At 40.4% G+C, this 27191-nt stretch overlaps 1 protein-coding gene across 1 annotated transcript; it reads left to right on the top strand.

Moving 5' to 3' along the window:
* Positions 1 to 474: 474 nt before the first annotated feature.
* Positions 475 to 27191, top strand: LOC106569230 (potassium voltage-gated channel subfamily B member 2). Its single transcript, XM_014140388.3, has 3 exons — positions 475 to 904; positions 1969 to 2678; positions 23031 to 27191. The coding sequence occupies exons 2-3, from the start codon at positions 2100 to 2102 to the stop codon at positions 24912 to 24914; spliced, it is 2463 nt and encodes an 820-aa protein (XP_013995863.3). The 5' UTR covers positions 475 to 904; positions 1969 to 2099; the 3' UTR covers positions 24915 to 27191.

Consider the following 27191-nt stretch of genomic DNA (forward strand, 5'->3'; position numbering starts at 1 on the left):
TTGAGTAACTTTCTATTAAAGTATCTATACTTTTGCTGAAGTATGACAATTGGGTACTTTTTCCACCACTGGTTTAAAATAGCAATAAGGCACCTCGGGGGTTTGTGGTTTAATGCCAATATACCAAGGCTAAGGGCTGTATCCAGGCACGAAGCACCAGGCACTCCCAAGTTGCGTCGTCGTCGTGCATAAGAACAGCCGTTAGCCTTGGTATTGTATTATTGGCCTTATTAACTACATGGGGAACGGGAAGATATTATTTTCTGTTGTATTCTATTAAAAAAGTCGACATTTCTAACACAGACACGCATATTTTCATTCAACCACAACAGAGTTCTTTTCTTTTTTCTTATCGAAGTCTTTTCAGAAAAACGTTGCATGCTTGACTAGTAGATGTGACTAGACACTAGACTAGAGCATTACAACATGCAGTCTTCCTCGTTGACAAATGTCTCGCACTGTGTAGAGTTCGTAGAGGGCTTGTTCTCGTTGATCTGGAGCTGTCCTTGGTGATGTACAACTCAATCCAATTAGCTTTCACCTCTGGGCTGTGTTGCAGCCAGCGGGTGGAAAGAACGCTCACCGCTTTCAGTCGATCATGTGTGTCTTGCTATGCAGATAGCCCCATGGTGCGCTCATCCGTTTATTTTTTACATGCTCGATATCCGAGGGCAACCTCTTTTACCATATCCCCATGGAGTGTGTGATCTGTAGTTTTACTACTGGTAGTAGTATTTCCTCACTACGAGGACGATATTTGTCTGTTTATTTCCAAATTTGATCAAGATATGTGGAAGACTCCAGTTACAGACGGCTTGCGGTACTAGTCTGATGGGAGGGTAGCCTAATCACGAATAACCTGCCTCTTCAATTATTTTCGGGGGAGAGGAGTTTGGTTTGAAAGGTAAAGTGATACAAAAAGGTAGGAGACGGATTGTTATTAGCCTACATTATAGTGTTTGAAAAAAAATCTGAAATGTTCACCTTTCACGTTTTTCTGAAATGTTGTTTAAAAATAATATATCATATTTTAGCCTATCTACAGATCTATTATTTAATGATAGGTTGTGTAAAATCAAAACATGTTAATAATAGCCTAAATGTGAAATAGATTGTTTGATTACAGTGAAATACAGGATCAAGTCAGGATGTGATTATTGATAAGATGCTTGAAAAGTTAAGCTTACTGAATGAATATGGTATATTGTGTAATATAACCAATCGTATATTGGTTCCATTTGATCTTCAAAGCAGTATATTACATAAGTAACCTTGGGGTGATAAAGTACAACTATGTGACCTCTATCAGAATTTACCCTAGGCTATGATCATCAATCACAACCACAGCCTTATCAAGACCTACAGTATCAAGATGGAGTTGGGTACCATTTACCCTCCATGTGATACATCTACTGTAAGTTAGTGCAACTGAGTGCCCTAGAGCTTCCTGTATAAATAGCCTGGAGGCTATTATCAAGTCATGTATTGTAGCCTAGCTAAGTGTAATAGGCTAGCATGCTTGCAGTGGGATTTGTGGTTGTCTTACGCCTACACAATCACATTAACGCTTAGGCCTATTGCCTTCAATGCTATAGAGAAATTCAATCCTTTTTTATTTTATAAAGAATCACTTTTTAGGGTTGTTCTGCAATACCTTGAGCTCACATCCCATTTATTTAATTGGATTGGCTATATTGTTCTTCAATCCTGGTCTTGGACCACAGGGTGTGTAGAATTTTGTTCCAGTAGCCAGCTAAGGAGTTGAATTCAGTCTGGATTTTCTTGCTATACTAAGAGACCTGATAGAAATAGTCAAGGGCGTGATGATTAGTTGAGGCCTACTGGGCTGAAACAAGCCTGCACACCCTGTGGGTCCCCACGATCAGGATAATGTATCCAGATGTACATTTGTCATCAACTAATGGGTAAATTAGTGTCCCTGTTTTCTTTTTCTTTTTTTTCTCTCAGTTGAAGCCATGGGGCAACCGGTTTGAAGTTTATCTCACATTCAAAGTTGGTGTGCCCATTCCTAACTGAGGGGTCAGTGGATTTGACCTGACCTCCTCCTGACCTATCAGAACACCTGAACTGTGACCATCATGGCAGAGAGAGCTGGCTTTGGGATCCCCAAAAGCAACTTACGTCCTGTAGGGTCACTCCCACCAGAGCCTATCGATATCATCCGCACCAAAGCCCGATCCAGAAGAGTCCGCATCAATGTTGGGGGTCTTGTCCACGAGGTCCTATGGAGAACACTGGACCGTCTCCCCAGGACCAGGCTGGGTAAACTCAGAGACTGCAATACCAACGAAACCTTAATGGAGATCTGCGATGATTACAGCTTGACTGATAACGAGTACTTCTTTGATAGGCACCCAGGAGCGTTCTCCTCCATTCTGAACTTTTACAGAACAGGGAAGCTGCACATGATGGAGGAGATGTGCGCCCTGTCCTTCGGCCAGGAGCTTGACTACTGGGGTATAGACGAGATCTACCTGGAGTCCTGCTGCCAGGCCAGGTACCACCAGAAGAAGGAGCAAATGAACGAGGAGTTGAGGAGGGAGGCCGAGTCTCTCAGAGAAAAGGATGGGGAGGAGCCGGAAGAAGGCTGCTGTCCTGACAAGAGACAGAAGCTGTGGGACCTCCTCGAGAAGCCTAGCTCTTCTCTTGCTGCTAAGGTAAGACCAAAGCATTGACCTGAATTAAGTTTAGTCCTACTGACTGTGGGTCAGTCCAAATCCATCCCATCCCATGGTGTCATAGCTGATGCAGGAATCTCTCTAATTTATTGATTTAAACATAATTTATGATCTTGGATTTTCCTCATGGCAAACATCCTAAAGTGGCTGCTGTGAAGTAGTGGAGTACTATAGAGCCTATGCTCTTAACCCCTTTTCAACTCCAGCTCAGCTGCTGGAAAAACTCTGAATGAAGTAGATCTCAATATATCAGGAATTTGATATATGGAATTTGATCAGATAGTTTTATTCACAGATCTTGTGTTCCACATTGAGTTTTTCTTTAGATACCTCCTTCCTTCCAACTCAGGAGGAGAGTATTGTGCCCCCAGCAGCTTAATCCTCCTTTAACCTATGAAGTAATCAGATAAGAAAGAACCCAGAAGATTATGGTGCATGTGTGATTAGTGCATACTGCTCTGTGTATTGTACAGATGATATGATACACTTAAAAATATATATTAATAATATCATACATATTGATACACAGTATTTTGCATCCTTAAATACATTTAGTTCATTTCAGTATAGGGTGATCAGTTGCTTAATAAGGGATGAATATGAACTAGGGCACTAAATGCCTAGTGTTAGGTTAGGTATTATGGTTTTGTATTCATGTTCAAGTTAAATCAAATAACTATGTCTCCAGGACTAGGCTCTTATATGAATCTGTCTAATGTGAAATATTATTTCGCAGACAGCAACTTAATTTCTTGTCTTGCGTACACAATCCCAATGGTATACCATGTGTACTGAGCTTCCCAGAATTCAGGCCAAGGAAAGTAGTCAACCCATTAGTAACAGCTTTAATGTGCATGCTTTTATCTTTTTTTTCTAGAGTGGGGAAGTATAATGCATTGTATTCCCACAATTGCACATTTGTCCTCTCTATGGGCAGAATCTAAAACATCTAATGGTTCACACAGATGCTAACCTCAAATGGTATAAACAGTACAGGCGGTTTTCTGAAGGACCATGCTGGAGTTTTATGGAGAGTAGTTGGGGAGGGATAAGCAGAACATTTAGTTTTGCTAAAAAACACAAGTGATACCGTCAAGCGCAGTGTGCAAGTTTTTAATTTCTTCAATAACATTTAGTCACCTAATTCTGGAGGAGGTGCAGAGAATGTCTTATAGGAGTTTTAGGAGTAGGCCTGATAGGAAAGCGTTTTAGGAGGAGGTGGTGGAGGTAAGAGGACAGATAGTCAGGGGAACCCACTGTTGGCTCACACAAGTACTGGTCAGTCCCCATTATCCTGCCTCACTAAACTGGCAGGACACTCAACAGACTGCCAACTGGGCAATCCTTTTGATTTCACTTTGTCCCTGTGCAATATTTGAGCCACTATGAACATCATGTAATTCAAGCTGATGGGCTCCAATCCCTGAAACATGTCCTCCTTCACATACCTGTACTATATTTACATTGAAACCTGACTATCCAGAGATAGGTATAGTAGCACCAAACCAAATGTGTTTGTGAAATTAGCTTGGTGATTTGTAATGATAGAGTGAACAGTGAAGTAAGAAAGGGCATCCCTTACCCCCCCTTGACGGACACTTGGCTTGCAGAAGGAAGCATGGGGGTAGCACTAGCTAGCACATGGGGATTAGGGAGTGCTTAAAGCACAGAGTTGATCCCAGGGTGTGCTGCCCCCTTTGACCTGAGAAAGACATGGAAAAGCAAAAGGCACAGGGAAGGACAGTGGCTGTGTGCACCGCCAACTCCTCCTAGGTGTGATATACTGGAGGAGCGGCAATGGGTTGTACCCGGCCTGTCACAACAGTGCAGTATGTTATGGTTGGCTCCCAGTCAATCATATTTTGTGAGTCAGCACAATGACACAGTATCCACTCAAGCGCTTGTCATTACATCACCCACAACTGCTGACAGGAATGGAAAGGGGCCTTGCATTGACCATATCAAGTTACCTCACGGACTACTCTAGAAGTCATCATTTTGGGAGGCTTCAATGGATGTTCATTACTGTAAAATGTTATTCCAGTTTATTACTTATAGTACAGTATTTGATTTGGTATATTTATCAAATCTACATTTGTATTATGAAATTATTGGAAACAACTTTACAACGGGTGTCAAAAATGTATTGTGTGGTTTTCAATGATACAACCAAACATTATAAACTTTTGTGAATATGAGTAACTTCTTGACACAGAACATGTGAAACTTCCATGTGAGTGTTTACAGTTTTCTGTGTCCTGGGCATACTGGTCATCAACTCCTTCATTCTACACACCGTTCTTAAATATCTGTCAGTTTTAACATACTTTTATATGCTATAAAAGCCATCAGGAACTCATACCGGTAGGCCTACTACATAATGGTATGTGTCCCTATTTTTGCTGAGGCCTGGTTGTACGGCTCAGTACTGTAGGGAGTCATGGAAGTGAGACTTAATCTCCTTTGGGGGTTTTACCCTGGCTGCTTCTGCAAATAGACTGTTGCGAAGGCTGCACACCGTCTGGCTCACAGTGAGCTAGGTTTGCAATATGCCGGTCGGCCTGGCCAGGGGTCACGTGTGCGGTAGAGCTGTTAATCAATTACTGGAGTTGGGTTTGCTGCTGCTATAAGATTAACAAATGAAGTACAGGTAGTCTCCTTCTCGCTTCATGATGAGTTCCTTCAGTACTTGTTGAATAGATACAGGTTGAGGGTCCCCTGGTTAATTTGAGTTAATGACTGTGAGATTGTGCAGATGGCAGGAGCTTGTTTCCTTATCACACTCAATTTACTCTTGAAGAATGCTTAAAAAGCTTGAGTTAGTTAAATGTGTCCATTTGGCAGGTTAGACAGAATGCTTGGATAGCAGAATTGTTTTTCCCAATTGTGTTGTTGATGCGTTTCCTTTTTAAAATTCTTTCACCCATTTACATTGATTGACCTTCAATTGGAGCTGATAATGTCATATGGGTCATAGGGCATTGTTCTCAAAGAAAGGTACAGGTTTTTCACTAGCTCATGTGGCTCAATAGCTGTGGTCTGGAACAAGCACTATAGTTGTACAGGGTTATCTTAGCCTTGGCTAGATTGGAATTTTGTGCATGGTAAAACTGTATCCCAACGTTTTAGCTTTTTTGAGAGATGTCTTTCAATCCACCTCAATTTACCCACTGGATAGAAAGGTCACAATTTTGACATGGGGACCTGATCAACTCAGAGCATTTAATTAAGTGCTCTTTATATATTCGGCAGCCATGGGAGTATATTCACACAGGCAAAGTTGAATCATTATTATACCAAGGATGTTATCCTGTTATTGATATATGGGATGAGGGATTTTGAGTCTTGGCAAGTAAACTGCTCCTCTCAGCATAATCCATTTTGCCTTCAGTTCATATAAGCATGGCAGTTCAGTTCATATAAGCATGGCAGTTCAGTTCATATAAGCATGGCAGTGCGAGGCGCAGGAAAATGTAAATTGCATCTGTGTGGTAATGTGCCACCCTTTATATAACTACTTGTCTCATCCCTCCTCCCCTCTCCTCTATCTGCAACTACCTCAATATTAAAAGCCATAACCAGGAAAAAATAAGCCCATCAATTCTCATCCTGTGTCACTTTATACAGGCACGTGCACAGATCGGACTCTACCTGTGCAGAGCACATGTCCCTTTTCCCTTCCTGTCTCTGAAGTGTCCTTTTCTTGCTGTTGTTCTGAACCCACTAACTGCAAGTTGTCGTAAATATGTGTGTTAAATATATTACATTTAATTAGACATTAAGATGTGACCATCTATTGCTTTTATGTAACTTAATAATGAAAGTCATAACTGCTCAACAAGTCTTAAACATTATTAAACAAATGTTACACCTGCCCCTCAAGAGATCTTTGCACGGCCCTGACTTCATATATGCATTGTGTTGCTAAGTAATTTAATTTAAAATGCCCTTCACATTCCACTGTTGTTAAAATTCAAAGCATGAATCGTCCCTTTACTTTTTACAAACTGCTGGTTAAACCTTTCAAATAATTACTCCCATTTTTATCTTAGATTTATATCAACTTTGAGAGAATTTCATTCCATTATGGCAGAGGGTCCATCTGGACCTTTTTAGAGCTAGACTTAATCATCAGTGACCCTTAGGATGTTCAATATTACTCAGATGCCAAACAGTATCTTCGCTCTCAGGTTAGTCTTAAAGGTGAACTGTTTGTAGTTTGACCTATTGTAAATTAGTTTTTCCTCATTTTTGGAGGTGTACGATTGAATGAGTCAGTTGATCCTCTTCAATAAACACTTTTGTAAGTCAAGCTCATGCGATCGATAAGCGTACTTTAAATGTACTTTTTTTTGCTTATTTTTCATTCTTATTTGAGAAATCATACAATTGATTGCGTGTCTTGTGGGTGGTGAGTGTGATATGATTTATTTGACTGCAGTTGGCAGGCTGTAGGCCTACAGCACAATGGCACATGAAAGGAACTGGGCACTCTACTATAGTTGGAAATCATTGCCCTGAGTTGAGTAGTCTATTTATGTAGTGGGTAGCAATCGAAAATGTAGTAATATGCAAATGAGCTCTGCATCAGCAGATGACATACGCATGTTGTTTTTTTGTTGTGATGCTGTGGCAGTCTGCTCTTCTCCATTCAATGCAATACTGTGTGGTGAGCACGTGGCCATTGCAACATCCAATGTTTGTCCCTAAAACAGAATACCTTGGACATAAATATCAGTTCAGTTTACATGCTGTGTTGAAGTACAGGTTGCCACTCAGCACGTCGTCTGAATCTATGTCACATGTTCATGTCACCTAAATTACCAAGCTTTTGGTGGGCCTGTATATCGTGATGACCAATCAGGCACATGTATTTGACTAATTACTATAATTATGGCCTTCTCCCTTCTCCCCTCACACAAAGAGACACCATCACACCCTCACCAACCAACTGAACACAATCCAGTGGGCTTTGGTCTACATAGATCACAGTCAAAGACCATAGCCTGAGCCAACATGGTCTAAATAAAACCTATTTTGTGGGGTAATAGCATGGTGTCTTTGACCATAGTAATGAACTGTGAAATCTATGCAAATTCCCTTCATACTGCAATGTTATATTGATACATTTTTGAGTGTCTATATGCATTTTCACTGTATATTGATAATTGAGTCATGGCATTGCTAAGAAACACTAATATTTTTGGTTTCCAATCCAGTGGTACATCCCTCATCAATAGTGAACATGTACACACACATACACAAACACACAAGGCTTGATATTGGTTAAGTTATGGTCTTATGTAGGCTATATAACCATTTTCCAGTTGCTATTGTTGTACAATGTCCTGAAATGCCACGCCTCCGCTGTGCCCCTTACTCAGCAGATTCTCCGTGACAAATGTGGTGGGTTGGCTCCAGCTACATCTCACCTATAAAAACACTGCTAATCCAATATATCCTACGTCACTTTTCCATAAATACCCCATCATTGATCAAGATGTTCTTGAGTTTCCGTGCTCAGTTCGTTTCCCCTCCGAGACTTTTGTCAGAGGAAATCTAACCTTCAGTCCTTACATCCTTTGCATTGAGATGGTATTTCCTTTTTGTCTTGTTGTCTATCAGATTTATAAACTGTGAGCTCTTTGCTGTATGACAAGTATACCCCAGAGGAAGTAGGCTCTGTATGTCAGCCATTTTGTTATTGGCTCAGAATAGATATTTTATATACTGTAGGATTCATTTTTGCTGGCTGTGTACTGGCATACATTTTACGGGCATACTTGCATCTCAATTAATTATTTTAGTAAATTACATTTTGCCTTTGGCAGTTATGATGACAATATTGCTACTGGACTTGAGGTGAATGTGGAACCGTAATACTGTTTGACTGATGGATTTACTGTTATTTGCACATCATGTTTACATGAAATTTTACAAGTGGTGTTTCTCTTTTATGTCATAACCATAACACTTGTGATACAGTCATTATTTTGATGAAGAGTCCCCTCAAACAGCTGTGTTAAGCCACAGTTCTCTGCCTTCCACATGTCTTAATTTCCTCTCCGATGTCGTTGTAAATCCAAACTCCTGTCGCAGATTATAGCTGGAACAAATCCCTGTGTTCTGCCAGATTGAACCTCTACAAACAATCTTCCCAGGACAATGTTTTGTGCATTTCCTGGGAGCCTTTGTTTGAAGTTTAGCAGCAACCCAAGAGCTAAACGTAACTGAGTGGGAGGAAGGCACTGGCCAGGGCTTAATGAGGAAAATCCAGATCTTTCAATTAATCTGCTTACCTCTCAGTAGCCAGATGTTCCCAAGGACTGCACCATGCCGGTCCAGGTCACACATGCATGCAGCCTGGTGGGGACAGAGAGAAACACAGCTGAGGCAGCTCAACCAGCGTACTAGCCCCATTGTCCAGCGGTCCCACCTCTCACGTACTATATTGGATATCTCCGCCACTCATAACCATAGAGCATCATGCTCAGATTGAGCCATGATCAATCATCACACTCAGGGTTATGTTTTGAGGGATTTCTGTGTTTTGAGGGATTTATTGTCAAAGCATATTATAATGAAAATGTGGATTAGCAGAGTATAATACTCAAAGCTCTTAGACTGGGTCTCCCGAATGGATTCCCTTGTTGGATCTTAAAATCGCCAAAGGGCATTTTCTAAATACAGAACATACCTATATCTACAATACCAGTCAAAAGTTTGGACACACCTACTCATTCAAGGGTTTTTCTTTATTTTGACTATTTTCAACATTGTAGAATAATAGTGAAAACATCAAAACTATGAAATAACACATATGGAATCATTTAGTAACCAAAAAACTGTTAAACAAATCAAAAAATATTTTTGATTCTTCAAAGTAGCCACCCTTTGCCTTGATGACAACTTTGCACACTCTTGGCATTCTCTCAACCATCTTCACCTGGAATGCTTTTCCAACAGTCTTGAAGGAGTTCCCACATATGAGCGCTTTTTGGCTGCTTTTCCTTCACTCCGCGGTCCAACTCATCCCAAACCAGCTCAATTGGGTTGAGGTCGGGTGATTGTGGAGGCTAGGTCATCTGATGCAACACTCCATCACTCTCCTTCTGGTCAAATAGCCCTTACACAGCCTGGAGGAGTGTTGGGTCATCGTCCTGTTGAAAAATAAATTATAGTCCCACTAAGCATAAACCAGATGGGATGGTGTATCGCTGCAAAACGCAGTGGTAGCCATGCTGGTTAAGTGTCCCTTGAATTCTAAATAAATCAGACAGTGTCACCAGCAAAGCACCCCCACACATCACACTTCCTCCATGCTTCACGGTGGGAACCACATAAACTGAGATAATCCGTTCACTCTCCGTCTCACAAAGACAGCGGTTGGAACCAAAAATCTAAAATTTGGACTCATCAGACTGCACTTGAAGAAACTTTCAAAGTTCTTGACATTCTCTGCATTGACTGACCATCATGTCTTAAAGTAAGGATGGACTGTCATTTATCTTTGCTTATTTGAGCTGTTCTTGCCATAATATGGACTTTGTCTTTTACCAAATAGGTCTATCTTCTGTATACCACCCCTACCTTGTCCCAACCCAAATGATTGGCTCAAACACATTAAGGAAAGAAATTCCACATATTAACTTTTAACAAAGCACACCTGTTAATTGAAATGCTTTCTAGGTGACTACCTCATGAAACTGGTTGAGAGAATGCCAATAGTGTGCAAAGCTGTCAAGGCAAAGGGTGTTTAACACTTTTTTGCTTACTACATGATTCCATATGTGTTATTTCATAGTTTTGATGTCTTCACTATTATCCTACAATGTAAAAACATTGTAAAAATAAACACCCTGGAATGAGTAGGTGTGTCTAAACTTTTGACTGGCACTGTACTTGATCTCAAATTCAAATTACTTTTTTGCCCCAGAGAGGGAACTTATTTTTTTAAATCTGTTGTTTTCTATGAAAAATATGTGATCTATATGGAAAATAGTAAATTGTTATTGCTGTGAAAAATATATTTCCTGTAGACTACAGATGAATCCTGAAATACTCTACAATAACTGTTGTAGATACCCATAGCGATATCTGTCTTGAGAAAGTAATGAAGGTGACATACTGTACATTGTCTATTGATTCACCTTATTATTTCCTTTTTACATATTCAATAAAAATACAACAAATGTGCTTCAATGGTAATTGCTCCACTCCACTGAGAGCTCCATGGCCAAAGAGAAAGCTCTGTCATTTGCAGTTATTTAATTAATGAGAGCTTTGTCAGACTGTGCTCTTTTAGTGGGTAAATATTGTCTGTCAGGAAAACCACCCAGAATGTTTTGCAGGAGAAGAACAATACGGGTGTTTTATGACTATTACACAGCGTATCAAAGAAGACTCTTACACCTTAGCCATGAAGGTGCATTCTTGTGGCTGAGTATCTGATGATCCTTTGGCGTTCCCTCCCTGTGTGTACACGCATGCCCTGCCCTGGAGATCTCAAGACGTAGGCTAGCTATTTCTCTGTATCCAGATCACTGTTCATGTAATTAAGTTTGTGCAGATCTAAAGATAAGGTCAGGAGGAAGCTAATCCTGCTCATTCCACCCCCACACCCTCACCAGTGATGTCTGTCTACCTGGACTATATCTAAATGCACCACACGCGCACAAGGCCCATGAGTGAATTACTCTGTATTAAGTGCTTGGGTAGTATATCACATAGCAATGTGAGGGTAGAATCTATAGGGCGTTTGCTGAACGAGGCACAGTGGTCTCAATGAATGGTGTAAATGCCATGTGGTGTCATAGACAAGACAAAGACACATGGTAGTGGCCCACTAGTGTGGTTTTCACAGAAAAGTTGTTAAGTGTATAATGTTGAATACTGACTTCAGTGTCCTGCCTGTGAAATAGTCCAACTTTTCAGCGTAGTCTTTGCCATTGTGTTGTTTCTTCATGTACAGAGCAACTCAAGTCACTCAAGGCTATCACTAATTTCCCTGTGAAATTTCTACGTGAAGCAGCATGAATTTAGATTAGACCAAAGTGGAAAGATGCAAAGGTCAAACTATTTGCCAACTATTATGCCACTTTAGTGGGTGTTGCACTTGCACTTTGATCCACCTGGTGGGTGATAGTTCAGGTCACAGTTGACCAATGAGACCTCAAGCAGCTCTGCCATCACAGCCAATAGGCATAATGCTGGATGACCATTGACTTGACCTCAGCAACCACGACTGTAGCCTGATGGGTTGCTCATCCTGACATGCCCTAGACAATCCCTGCGTCACGCGATTCCTACAGCCAAGGCTTTTCAGAGGCTTTGTCTTATCCCTCCCTACACTCTTAGAATAAAAGGTGCTATATAGAACTGAACCCTTTCCTGCAGTCAAATGACCAAATCTCCCTCTAGTGGCCTCATAGGTGGAATGTTATTTACCCTTGGATGCGTTCGGTCACATATTTGTGCCTTCACAACTCTATTCCTCAATTTCACCATTTATTGTAAAAGATCAATTCAAACATCATCCAAGCATCATACGGAACACATCCACAGCCAAACTCATTCCATAAACCAATCTAAATAACAGGTTGCATTGACAAAATAACAAAACATAAGTTAGCGACCTAAGAGTTTGACTTGTTAACAATGTACCACATATCTGGTGAGCACAAGGGAGAAATGTAATATTTTTTAGAAAAGGGACACGTATCAGCGAAGCTAACAGCAGCTAAATTCTTTATGATGGCAGCCATGTTTGACAAGTGAAAACTCCCTAATCCCAGAATGCCATTCACTATAAGAAGCAAATAAACTAAGTCAAAGTCAAAGATGGCTTCGGCCATTGCCCGAAATATATGAACTTAGTTTGGCCACTTTTTGAACGGTCATCCAACTCAGAATTCCAACTCGGGAACTCTGGCCTCTTTCTAGAGCTCTGACATTCTGACCTGAAGATCACTGACATCATGATTTGACCTCATATTTTTCAGAGTTCCCAGTTGTCTTGAAAGCACCATAAGTCAGTCAATTGAACCATCTCTTCACCTTGTTGTGTTATAACATCTTTGGTCTGACAGACGCGTTGTATGATGTCAAAAACATGGTGTTACACATAGCTATGTCTTGGGTAGCCTCAGACAATAACATTGACGTACAGAATACGCTGACTCGGTGAGCGAGTTTATAAGGAAGTGTATAGGAGATGTTGTACCCACTGTGACTATTAAAACCTTCCCTAACCAGAAACTGTGGATTGATGACAGCATTCGCGCAAAACTGAAAGCACTTACCACCACATTTAATCATGCCAAGGTGACTGGAAACATGCCCAAATACAAACAGTGTAGTTATTCCCTCCGAAAGGCAATCAAGAGACAAAGTGGAGACAAAGTGGAGTTGCAATTCAATGGCTCAAACACGAGACATATGTGGCAGGGTCTACAGACAATCATGGATTACAAAAAGAAAACCAGCCCCGTTGCGGACACTGACGTCCTGCTCCCAGACAAATTAAACAACTTCTTTGCGCGCTTTGAGGGCATTACAATACCACCGACACGGCCCACTGCCAAAGACTGTGGGCTCTCCTTCTCCGTGGCCGACATGAGTAAAACATTTCAACGTGTTAACCCTCGCAAGGCTGCCGGCCCAGACGACGTCCCTTGCTACGTACTCAGAGCATGCGCAGACCAACTGGCTGGTGTGTTTACGGACATATTCAATCAATCCCTATCCCAGTCTGCTGTCCCCACATGCTTCAAGATGGCCACCATTGTTCCTGTTCCCAAGAAAGCTAAGGTAACTGTCGTAAATGACTATCGCCCTGTAGCACTCACTTCTGTCATCATGAAGTGCTTTGAGAGACTAGTCAAGGATCATATCACCTCCACTCTACCTGTCACCCTAGATCCACTACCAATTTGCTTACCGCCTCAATAGGTCCACAGACGATGCACCCTGTGCAACTGGTTCCTGAACTTCCTGACGGGCCGCCCCAGGTGGTGAAGGTAGGAAACAACATCTCCACTCTGCTGATCCTCAACACTGGGGCCCTACAAGGGTGCGTTCTCAGCCCTCTCCTGTACTCCCTGTTCACCCACGACTACGTGGCCATGCACGCCTCCAACTCAATCATCAAGTTTACAGACGACACTACAGTGGTAGGCTTGATTACCAACAATGACGAGACAGCCTACAGGGAGGAAGTGAGGGCTCTCGGAGTGTGGTGTCAGGAAAATAACCGCTCACTCAATGTCAGCAAAACAAAATAAATGATTGTAGACTTTAGGAAACAGCAAAGGGAGCTGTTGCATCCTATCCACATCGACGGGACAGCAGTGGAAAATGTGGAAAGTTTTAAGTTCCTCTGTGTACATATCACCGACAAACTGAAGTGGTCCATGCACACAAACAGTGTGGTGAAGAAGGTGCAACAGCACCTCTTTTTTGTTTTGAGGGCATTACCCGGAAGATGGTCAATGTTATTTCATCAGCCGACACAGTATGTAGCACCAACACTTTCTATGAATACCTTTTTTAAGTGAATAAGGTGCAACAGCGCCTCTTCAATCTCAGGAGGCTAAAAAACGTTGGCTTGTCACCGAAAACCCTCACTAACTTTTACAGGTGCACAATTGAGAGCATCCTGTCAGTCTGTATCACCGCCTGGTACGGCAACTGCACCGCCCACAACCGCAGGGCTCTCCAGAGGGTGGTGCGGTCTGTACAACGCATCATCGGGGGCAAACTACCTGCCCTCCAGGACACCTACAACACCCGATGTCACAGGAAGGCAACAAAGATCATCAAGGACAATAACCACCCAAGCCACTACCGGTTCACCCCGCTTCCATCCAGAAGGCGAGGTCAGTACAGGTGCATCAAAGCTGGGACAGAGAGATACAAAAACAGCTTCTATCTCAAGCCATCAGATTGTTAAACAGCCATCACTAACACAGAGAGTCTGCTGCCTACATACAGACTCAAATCATTGGCCACTTTAAAAAATGGATCACTAGTCACTTTAAATAATGCCACTTTAATAATGTTTACATTAGTCATCTTATATGTATATACTGTATACTGTATCCTTCACTATCTATTCTTTACTATCTATTGCATCTTAGCCGCTCTGTCACTGCTCATCCATATATGTTATACTTAAATAGTCTCATTCCATTCCTTTACAAGATTATGTGTATTAGGTTTTGTTGTGTAATTTGTTAGATATTAGGTTTTGTTGTGGAATTGTTAGATATTACCTGTTACATACTGCTACACTGTCAGATCTAGAAGCGTAAGCATTTCTCTACACTCGCAATAACATCTGCTAACCATGTGTATGTGATTTGAGCTGGCAAATAGCTTAGCAATAGCTCATCATAATCAGTACAACTTTCATAAAAGTATTTTACACACACCATTACAATCTATGCAAGAATTGGAATGCATGATTTGTCACCAGTACTTGGAAACATGAATAAAACAGTAAATACATTATCCTCCATACATACATGTGGTATGCGCAGTAGAAACGACAAAACAATTTACAGAAAATAAGGCACTTACTTTGATAGGAACGCACACGCACGCATGTCCAAAGTTATTATTTGTAAGGAAAACAAGAATGAAGGCAATGCGGGCACCAGCCAGAAAATGTGCCAGGGGGAAAAAGTTTGTTCAAGGCCTGTTCTGACTAGAGATGCGCATATGTCTGCATACTTGATCTGGGGAAACACGAGAGAAGTACTTGGGCACTCTTTGAAGAGAGAAGTTTGTCCGGCTCAGTAAAGCCTCAAACATAAATTGTCTGCAACAGTGACATGGGTGACTCCTCATTAATTCTTATGTGAATTAACGAGGAGGCCGAACACACCTCAATTCAAACTATTGTTGCAAAATCAAACTTGTTACAAAATAATTTCAAATTGACAATTTGAAACAGCCTATAGATAACTAGCAGGCAGCGTACCTTGGTTTGAGGGCAGCGCGGGTTAACTGTCCTGTTGCTTAACAATCACATTTTGAAACAGTGAGTGGATTCTGACATCACCTGCATTAAAAAAAAAACTCATGCCAGGGCGACCATTACATGTTGACTACACCGGGCACGCACGTGTGTCCGCGTGGGCTTCTTGATTTTGTCCAACCACACCAGATGCGATCAGGACACGCAGGTTGAAATATCAAAAAGAACTCTGAGCCAACTGATTAATTTGGGGACAGGTCGAAACACATGAAACATTCATGGACATTTAGCTCTACTCCGACAATTAATCCACAATTCAATCTGGTAATCTGTCCTAGTTCATTCTTCTTCTGTGGATTTTATATGGTGTTGGCAACCAACTTTAAGATAAATTACTGCAACCAACTGGACTGGAGTGTGGACCTCCTTCATCTTTCAATCACCCACGTGGGTATATGCTCCTAAAAACCAATGAGGAGATGGGGGAGGCGGGACTTCCAGCTTGTCAAGCATATAAAATAGAACCAAGTTCTATTTTAGCGCTTGGCTATGCAGATGCTCGCGAGCAGTTTGGTTGAAATGATTGAATAACATGTATGTGTACATTTATTTTTCAATGCTCACGCATGCAACACTGTCGGTGTGGTCAGCATGTTAGAGATATTTGGAATTCACGCGTGAAAAGTTTAATATAGTATTTGTCATAAATTCGTAACTAATACACTTTTTTTATAAACGCTGAAAATGCAATGTTTCTATGTCAAACAGTTTTGTTATTTTTCAGTCTTCTGTGATGTATATAAAGTGTAATATTGGGATGCAAACTCAAAATGTAATACATTTCAACTCTATATCTGACATGGTCCAGGTGCCTTATTTTTTTTAAACCCAGAACCATGTGTGTGAGGTGTATACTTTAGTTTCAATGTAGATTTGTTTACAACTACCAAGAAACACTCTGTGTGACCCTGATTTAGCCCACTGCAGTAAAATTGAAGGGTTATTTGCCTGTCCCCAAAGGAGAACCCCTTGAAGAACCCTTTTTGGTTACAGGTTTTGATTGCAGGGTTCCATTTAGAACCGTTTCCACAGAGGGTTCTACATGGAACCCAGAAGTGTTCTACCTGGAACCAAAAAGGGTTCTCCTATGGGGACAGCCGAAGAACCCTTATTCTAAGAGTGTACCTCTGCATCACATAATGACAGATTCTCTCTACGTCTCTCTCTGTAAAGCTCTATAGCAAGCCACCTTTCTTTAATGTGTTCTCAGTTGAACATTTGTATTTTTTATTTTTTTGGTTTTGAAATGTTCTTACATCTGATATCTTTCCAATGATTTGGGTTATTTGGGATTTACTTATGTAGTAACATAGTTCTTACATAGTTCTGGCATATTAACTTTTTCCACCTTATTAATATTAAAACCAAGTACAATTATCATTGTACTAATTGTAGGAAGCTACTGATTGTGTTGAATTATACATTATTTTCAATAAGTAAATAACAGGTAAACACCTGGAAGTACAGTAGGCCAACCCATTTCTACTTACCACATCATTTCGTAGTAAGAACCTGTCAAATACCATCTAAAACAGCACTGTAAAATTAAAAAAACATTACCAATACTTGTATGGATCATGGTACTTTATAAGTGGAACCAACTTATATATTATGTTTTACCACCAGTTGTGGCTCATTTCTTTTTTGCCTCGTCTTGGCAGGAGGCTTTCTCAGAAGTAGCTGGCAGCAGATGCAGGCAGTTGTCAGCAACTCACATGGCATCGACAGGCTGTCACAGCTATGGACACTCTCCATTTTTTATTATTATAATCATTTTTTCATCACTTTATATGTAGATGCAGGTATAATAAGTCAATATAACCCCCCCACCCCCTGTCCTCCAGAGGGCCATAAGTATAGGAGCTTCTGCATGTGCTTGCGTTGTCTTGTCTCTGTGAGGAGGACATTTCAGGATAATTATAATAGGATTTGGAGGCTATCTATAGTAAGGATAGAGAGAGGTTAGAAGTGGTTACTCATTCTTTCCTCAACAGGAAGAATCAACCAATAATCTGATATTTCTTCTTCGGTCAACATTGTAACATTGTAATTCTAAACACCCCCATGGAAACTTTCATTGAAAAATGCCAGCCAGACAGTATATTGTGTATAGAAAGCTGATGGTGTATGATAATTGATTAATGAAACTCATTACGATCCATACAGTATGGTTGTATGGCTATGGGCTATGATTAGAGACTCAAAGTTAGCATGTATTAGCCTATACATATAATATTTATGTTTCAAATAACAAAGAATATATGACAGTTAATAAAGTCTATAATTGCGTTTGCTTCATGGGATGAGGGAAACCCCTCCAGAAAGGGATTTTTCTGTGTAACCATCAGGCCAAGAGTCCCATCATTTGCTCTCCAAGCCAGTCAATAGCTCTCCCCCATTCGTCCCTGGCAAGACTGCCCTTCACTTTCATTGCACTCATATTTTAAAGGACTAATAACACTGCTGTGCCAATTTCGAGACTCAAGCTCATGCTCTCACATCTTTGTTGCACACGTACAGTATTGCTCATTTGACAATTTGTTCGCATAAAGCACTTGAAGATGAGCAGAGGGCGGTCACAGTTATTACAGTTAGTGACGTTATGTCCTGCAGCACTACAGAAAGGTTGTCGAGTGAAAATCTTTCTGTGCTAAATACGACAGTATGGCCTGGCCTGTTTGGGATATACCAATATACACTGACTATACAAAACATTAAGAACATTAAGCTCTTTCCATTACATAGGCTGACCAGGTGAATCCAGGTGAAAGCTATGATCCCTTATTGATGGCTCTTGTTAAATCCACTTCAATCAGTATAGATGAAGGGGAGGAGACAGGTTCAAAATACATTTTTAAGCCTTGAGACAATTGAGACATGGATTGTGTATGTGTGTATTGTGTATGGATTGTGTATTGCCTTTGAACAGGGTATGGTAGTAGGTGCCAGGCCCAGGTGCACCGGTTTGTGTCAAGAACTGCAATGCTGCTGGGTTTTTCATGCTCAACAGTTTTCCGTGTGCATCAACAATGGTCCACCACCCAAAGGACATTCAGCCAACTTGACACAACTATGGGAAGCATTGGAGTCAACATGGGCCAGTATCCCTGTAGAATTATTTTGACACCTTGAGGGGAAAGGGGGGGGGGGGGGGGTGTTCTGCTAGGAAATGTTACTGCTATCTCCTAACTGCATTATCTGCAATGAGGGATCTGTCTTTTTACGTCATTAGTTCTCCCATTCAAACACCTGTGCATATTTTAGATGAATTGAAATTAAATTGGCAACTGTCTGTGTGACTGAATCTCCAACAGACAATAGTGTATTTAGGGTTTGCAAAGCTCCGGTAATTTACCAAAGTTAGTGGAATCTTCAGTAATTTTGGTAATTAACAGAAAATCTATGGCAATCTATCGTAATTTTGGCAATTTATACTTGAATAACTTGTAAAAAGATGTATTCATATATAGTATAAAAAAACATGTCCGTGTCCATGAGTTTCTAGTAGATAGACCATATATGGTTTAAGAGAAAATAGCATCTAATCAATAATGGTATTATTTTCTATTAACTCTGCAACTATTGACTTTTCTTCTCAACTGCCACCAGTTTGACACCAAAACATTGAGAACAAATACATATTGACATTGTGAAATATATACAGTGCCATTGTGAAAGTAGTCACACCCTTAACCTTTTCCACATTTTGTTGTGTTACAGCCTGAATTTAAAATGGATTAAATTGAGATTTTGTGTCACTGATCTACACACAATACCCCATAATGTCAAAGTATAATTTTGTTTGTAGAACAAGGAATCAATAAAACATTAAAAGCTGAAATGTCTTGAGTCAATAAGTATTCAACCCCTTTGTAATGTCATGCCTAAATACATTCAGGAGTAAAAATGTGCTTAATAAATCGCATAAGTTGCATGGACTCATTCCATGTTAAATAATAGTGGTTAAAATAATTTTTGAATGACTAACCCATATCTTTACCCCACACATACAATTATCTGTAAGGTCCCTCAATCGAGTAGTGAATTGCAAGCAGAGATTGAACCACAAAGACCAGGAAGGTTTTTCAATGCCTTGCAAAGAAGGGCAGCGATTGGTAGATGTGTAAAAAATAAAAAAGCAGACACAGAATATCCCTTTGAACATGGTGAAGTTATTCATTTGGCTTTGGATGGTGTATTAATACACCCAGTCACTCCACAACCACAATACTAACCTAAATGAAAAGAAGGAAGCCTCTACAGAATACAAATACTCCAAAACATGCATGCTGTTTGCATGAAGGCACTTAAGTATTACTGCACAAAATGTGTCCTGAATACAAAGCGTTATGTTTGGGCCAAATCCAACACAACATATTAGTACCACTCTTCATATTTCAAGCATGCTGGTGGCTGCATCATGTTATGGGTATGCTTGTCATCGGCAAGGACTAGGGAGTTTTTGGGGGGGATAAAAATAAACTGAATACAGCTGTAAGCACAGGCAAAATCCTAGAGGAGAACCTGCTTCAGTCGGCTTTAAAACAGACACTGGGAGACGAAGTCACCTTTCAGCAGGACAATAACCTAAAACACAAGGCCAAATCTACACTAGGGTTGCTTACCAAGAAAACATTGAATGCTCCTGAATGGCCTAGTTACAGTTTTGACTTAAGTCGGCCTGAAAATCTATGGTAAGACTTGAAAATGGATTAATAGCAATGGTCAACAACCAATGAGCTTGAAAAAGGTTTTACCACAAGAATAATGGGCAAATATTGTGCAATCCAGGTGTGCAAACTCTTAAAGACTTACCCCAAAAGACTCACAGCTGTAATCGCTGCCAAAGGTGTTTTTACAAGGTATTGACTCAGGGATGTGAATACATGTGTAAATGAGATATTTCTGTATTTTCAGTAAATAAAAAAAATCATTAAGAAGTATTGTGTGTAGATGGGTGATAAAAAAATATATTTAATCAATTTTGAATTCAGGCTGTAAATGTGTAATAAGTCAAGGGTTATAAATACTTTCTGAAGGCACTGTAAAAGTGTGTTAAAAGGATATTTCATGCTGAAACCCTGGTATTGACTAATTTGATGGCTTATATTTCTGATAATATTTTAGAGCTTTGACATTCCATTTTTTTTAAATTTAATATCATTTTATTTAATTATTTAATATATTTTACATTTGATAAATCCCCAGAGGGCTAGAGATAATTACAGACACCTGTGATGATCTGAAATACCCAAAAGGGCCACTAAATGTCTTGTCATAGATTACATAAAATTCTTGAAAGATACCAACATTCTGGTAGTTTACTGGTACACTTTGAAAGTTTCAAGTAATATCCCCTCCCTTTGCAACCCTAACTATACTCTCATGCCATCGTTTTTTTTTTTATTTTGTCTCTGTCTGCTAATCACAATTGACTTTTTTTCTACAGAGGCGTTGGAGATGCAGATCTATTTCAGTGTCGGAGTCCTTTGTAACCTGGGGTTAATTCTCCTCTAAAGCCATGATTAAGAGAGTGTTTCAGGGAGGTAAAGCCCATGTGATGACAGTGTCACAGGCCTTGGGAACCCAAGCCAAGGTGGAAGGAAGGAGGGAGGGAGGCTGGACCGACCAGGTATAGCTAAGAGGGATATAATAAGCGTCTATTTCCACAGGGCACTAAACCTGTGCCCTTGTCTTGATGACAAAGTGAACATACACACACCTCACAGGTTTGACCTTTGTCAACCTTTGGTATGTGCTTATGTTAGTGCTTATTTAATCTGAGCAAGATGGCCGTTGTGACAAAGTCTTCTTAGAACCGTGACATACAATAAAGGGCAGACAAAAATCGATATACTGTTAATTAGCGTTAACTGATGTGGTGATTTGTTTGTTTCCTCCATCATTCAGATATCCCTGATTTAAGTGTTTCTTGGGGTAAGGAAAGAGTGGCCAATGTGCTGCAGAGAGTTGACAGGATATGTGCTTTAAGCATTGATTAACAATCCATAAGCGAGCCTCTGCTACAGGCCACATTTAGCTGGATGGGAGGAAATATTGCCTTCTGCTCTGTCATCTGTGCCTTACACAACCATTTCTGGTATTGCTCACATCATCATACCCATTGGGTTATATAGTATATACAAGTTTAAGTTGCAGCTCCATCTAATCAAAGGATGTTGTGTAATAAATAAGACAAATTAGGTCGCTATACTGTCACTAAGTAACGTACCAGTAATATCATAGTAAAACTAAAAATGACTTTACAGTTAGATGGATGCACTAACAAATCTCTCCCTTGAGGTCAGGGCACCTTACGAGGCTGCTCTGCCTCTGTCAGACCAATATGACCACCCCACTGTAGGGTTAAGGGGTTGCATGAGGAGAACAACCCTAGACCCTGTGAAGACCGTGATAGCTGAGGTGTGGTAGTTGATTTACTTATAGAAAATCACTAGACCTTAAGCAAAGTCAGCAGTCAACTTACTGGTTGATTTTTAGCTGCTTATACCTGCTCTTATTGATCCTCCTGGCAATGCTAAATGTGAACAAATATTGATGTCACTCACTATCTGTTCACCTGAAGGCATAATGAAGGTTTTCCTGGTACCTCAGTAAGGAAGGCTTAGTCCTGAGAAACCAAGATAACTAGAATTAGTAACCAGTATGTTCTTTTAGGCTTGCAAGACGATGTCAGGTGGAAATAATGCATTTGTATATATGTTGATACCAAATCAAGTCTTCAGAGATTTAGAGACAGCAAATCTGTAATCAGTTTGATTCATGGTCCTTGAAATTTCACAATGATTTGTTTTCAATGAATGGAGGATATTTTCTTTCATCAAGAGAACACATTGAAACATGAAAGAACCACTTGCAAAATGCTTAAGTTATTTGTTTACTTAATCAAAACTGTTAACCTCAGACAAATATGACATCACTTTGTGGATTGTCTATGTATTTATAAGACATCATTTTATTGTTATTGTAGCTTTATCTCCCAAAGTTGGAAATCCTTTATATCAAGCAATGCTAATGTGACATGCTGATATGAACCTTGTTTATTTCAAATTCTTATTCCAGATGTTAACATTCATCTCTTCTATGTTCAGTGGACCTTTGTTTAGTGGATGAAACACAAGAGATGATGAAATCAATCCAACCACATACTATGTCATTTTCTAGTCGCATGACACATACATGTGCACCACACACACATACGCACACATGTAAAAGGAGTTGTTTCAACTCTCTCATCATGACTAATATTAAATTGTTTCTTTGTCTTTCAGTTCCTGGCCTTTGTCTCCGTATTCTTCATCGTTCTATCAACAATCTCATTATCACTCAATACCTTGCCGGAGCTACAAGTCGTTGATGAGTTTGGACAGTTCAATGACAATCCCAGCCTAGCGCATGTTGAAGCTGTGTGCATCGCCTGGTTCACGATGGAGTACCTCCTCCGCTTCCTCTCTTCTCCTGACAAGTGGCAGTTCAGCAAAGGCCCACTAAACGTCATTGATTTACTAGCTATCCTGCCCTACTATGTAACTCTCTTCCTGACCGAATCCAACAAGAGTGTTCTACAGTTCCAGAATGTCAGACGAGTGGTCCAGATATTTCGTATCATGAGAATCTTAAGAATTCTAAAACTGGCCAGACATTCCACTGGACTGCAGTCCCTTGGGTTCACCCTTCGGCGCAGTTACAATGAATTGGGTCTGTTGATATTGTTTCTGGCTATGGGTATCATGATTTTCTCCAGCCTGGTATTCTTTGCCGAAAAAGACGAAGATGCCACAAAATTCACTAGTATTCCTGCTTCATTCTGGTGGGCTACCATTACCATGACAACTGTAGGTTATGGGGACATATATCCACAAACTCTTCTTGGTAAAATAGTCGGCGGGCTCTGCTGTATTGCAGGTGTATTGGTCATTGCATTGCCCATCCCCATCATTGTGAACAACTTCTCAGAGTTTTACAGGGAGCAGAAGAGACAGGAGAAAGCCATCAAGAGGAGAGAGGCCTTGGAGCGGGCCAAGAGGAATGGCAGTATTGTTTCTATGAATCTGAAGGATGCGTTTGCTCGCAGTATGGAGCTGACAGACGTTATGGTGGAGAAAGGTGACGAGAAACGGCCGATGGATAACCATCTCTCGCCTAATAGGTGGAGCAGTAGGCACGGCAACTCTGAGGTTAGTCCAAAATCCCAGGCGAGGTATAAAGAGGTTGCTCAACTGGGATCTCCAGATAGGGTCAATCCACCAAGAACCAGCCCACAGCACCTGAACGCCCAGATATTGGAGGAGATGTACAACAAGATGACGACCACTGCCAACATTGGCTCTGGAGCTCCACATGAACAAGGACAGAAGCTTGAGGAAGTAATGGAAATGAAGGTAGTGTCTTCCGGACTAAAGCCCCCCCCAATCAAGGAACGAGCCATGGGTGACCTCAGGAGCCCTTCCAGTGTGGACAGCTTCGCCAGCTGCACTACGGAGTTCAGTGTGGCAGAAAGCAGTTCCCTCCTCCCCAACGTAGCAGGACGGAGGGCTCCTCCTCCTCTTGACCTCAGCCAGATCACCTCTATGGAACCAAAAACCACAGGCAAAGTTCAGCCGGCCACCATCATCAAGGAGGGTCTTTATGAGTTTGTCTCAAGCAATCCAGAGGGGGCGTCACAGGGGGAGGATAATCAAAGCTTTGACATGAGCGTCGAAAGCATCCGCAGTTCTCTCAGAGGCAACAACCCACAGAAGACAAAATCTCTCAAAGTCAATTTCAATGAATCTCAGGGAGAGGTGCCATTAACACCTCCCAGCACTAAGTCCCCTCAGTCTCTCAGTGCAACTCTGTCTCCACCAGGATACCAGCCCTCCCCACCCCCAGGCCAGGGCCTGGTGACCAGCCCATGGTCTCCAGGACAGTCAGGCCAAGGAGAGGATGGAGCCCAGGGCTTAGAGGGAGAAGGTCTGCCTTCCATTTTAAGCCATAGCGGAAATCACATGGACAGGGCCGCCGTCTTCAGCCCTTTGTCACCTAAATCCCTCAACTGCACTACTCAGGAAGTGGTCATCGCCGGCAATGGGGAAAGAGAGACAGGCAACAGCCAAAAGGAAAACCACATAGTTCTGGATGGAAGTCTATCTCCACCTTGTGAAACAAGCATGTGACTAGTATAGGTGGAAGGTCAAGGAAAGAGGAAACAGACTATCTGTTTGTGTATGAAGAAGAAAAAGAAGCACACTAATGTATTGAATAATAAGTTGTCTGCATGGCTTGACAAGTATTATTTCGGATAACATCACTGTTTCTGAAGACCTATGAGAACTGCTGTTTGGTGCAGACGTGGAACTTATAACAGTGGATTTTACTATAAGGCTCCAATGTGAGCAAAAAAACTACCTAGTTTGAATGAGGACATTTATGAACAAATTGTACATTATGGTCCAGGACTTTTTACGTAGCAAGTTATCCATTGCAAGTTTCTTTGTTTTAGCTTGCTAGTGTGTTGGGACAAGGACATCATCTGAGGAGAGAAATGAGGAAAGGCTTTGGGATTTTTATATAAGGGCTCATCATTTGTGGAACAGTATCAATGTCATATCATATTCTGTTACTTGATATGACTTGCATTCATTTGCTAAGTTTAATTTACTTCTCATGTTATTGTGTCTGTTTAGATTTTGCATTGTTCTCAATCAAGTCAACCAAGAGATATACTGTATATGGAACAAGCAACAGTCTCTTAGTTCAGGGAAGCAAAAAGAAAGTGCAGCATATTATATAGAAATTCTATATGGGAATAGACCAATAAGACAGTTTTAATAATAGCCTATACATGGCTATCTATGATTGCTTTCTAATACTTTATATTCTACTATTTTATATTCTGTTCGTGAATGAGCTTACGTCCCTAATTTCTGTGTTTAGCTCTGATGTTGTGCAACCTTTCATCCATGCAATGGGAAATGGACAAGCCATATAAGTATTGCATGGCAACCTCAAGGATTTACACTATGGCAAAAGTGATTAGATAATGACAACCATTACTCTTAAGGGAAAAAAAGTATCATACAGCAGCACTTCATTCACTTAGATACAGATCATATCAACTGAATGGTTATTCAAGTTCTTCACTAAAATGGACATGCTGAGTACCAGATCCATTCTGATCAAAGGAAATCTGTTGTTACATTCCTCACTGTATTTATGTTGTTATAATGCTGCCTTAGAGAAGTGCAGAAAATGTGTTGGGTATGTATGTATGCTAGTTGGAACAAATACTGTGTATGTGATGTTTGATGAGTCAAGTTGAATTTATATTGTATGGGGATGATTGCTAGGTCCAATACAGTACAGTACTCAGGTAGAAAGTATAGCACTGCCCTCTACAGACGGAGGATTTTAAGGCACTAATCCAAGAATTCATGCATATCTCTAGTTGGAATTCCTCTTAATATTGAACAAAGTAACATCTTTATTGATTCATTGTGCATTTTAAGTTTTGCATGGCTGACCAACTCAGTAAATGGTAGACATCTCAACTGTTGAAGCTTAAGAAAAATGATGCTGACAAGTCTGAACTGAATCAGGAGGGTTACTGCGGACAATTGTAATACTACAGCGTATTAACTATATAAACTACTGTGCTTATATTCTATTTAAAGTAGATTATGCTACCATATTATATTTTGTTGGTTCACTCGTATGATTGATTCTATTTTTCTAAGATAAAATAGATCAGGATTGTAATATTTCCTGGTACATTTTTGAATTGTGTGCCTTTTCATAAATAGACATTTATGAGAAGGCGAAAACCTACATAATTTGGCTGGTTCATAGAGATCTATAAATAATGTATTTCTAGTAGGGATACATATGAGGTGATGATAAGTAAATAGCTATTGTACCAAGTTCTCGGGTTTTGTATAACTTGAAAGCTTTGTCATATCATGGCTTACTTCCTCCTTTCAAAGTACCATTTGCTGTCAGTAATGTACAGTACAGTACAATACAGTACGGTGCAGTAGGCTTATGTTAGATCATAATTGAGATGTCAGGGAAAACAGGAAAAGTTACTGCACTGACACACCCTGGTATGACACCACCTCTTATCCACCAAGTCATCTGTAAAACAAATTGTATTTTTGTTGGAATTATCTTACATTCTTTTGTACAGTTAGCTTGATCATACTCACATCCTCAAATCAATACTTACAACCACAATATACAGTAGGTAACTCTAGGGTCAATTCCTCAGTTATTTTTCTTCTGCCTGCTTTTTTTGATGTTCCCTCCATCCCAATATACTTTGGTTGTTTTAACGGTATGTGACCATAGTCATCTTAATTGTTAGTCAACATAACTTGATAGTGAATGACTAGTAACTTATTGTTTTACAATAAGTTTATTACCATATGCAAGACAAATAAAATTTGTTCATGTGA

The sequence above is a fragment of the Salmo salar genome, chromosome 14 (assembly GCF_965601325.2).
Source record: "Salmo salar chromosome 14, fSalSal1, whole genome shotgun sequence".
Classification (NCBI taxonomy): domain Eukaryota; kingdom Metazoa; phylum Chordata; class Actinopteri; order Salmoniformes; family Salmonidae; genus Salmo; species Salmo salar.

Excerpts from the sequence above, each read along its gene's own strand:
- LOC106569230 (XM_014140388.3), top strand. The coding sequence starts at position 2,100 with ATGGCAGAGAGAGCTGGCTTTGGGATCCCCAAAAGCAACTTACGTCCT. Across the intron at positions 2,679-23,030 it reads GCTCTTCTCTTGCTGCTAAG|TTCCTGGCCTTTGTCTCCGT; the intron begins GTAAGACCAAAG and ends TTTGTCTTTCAG.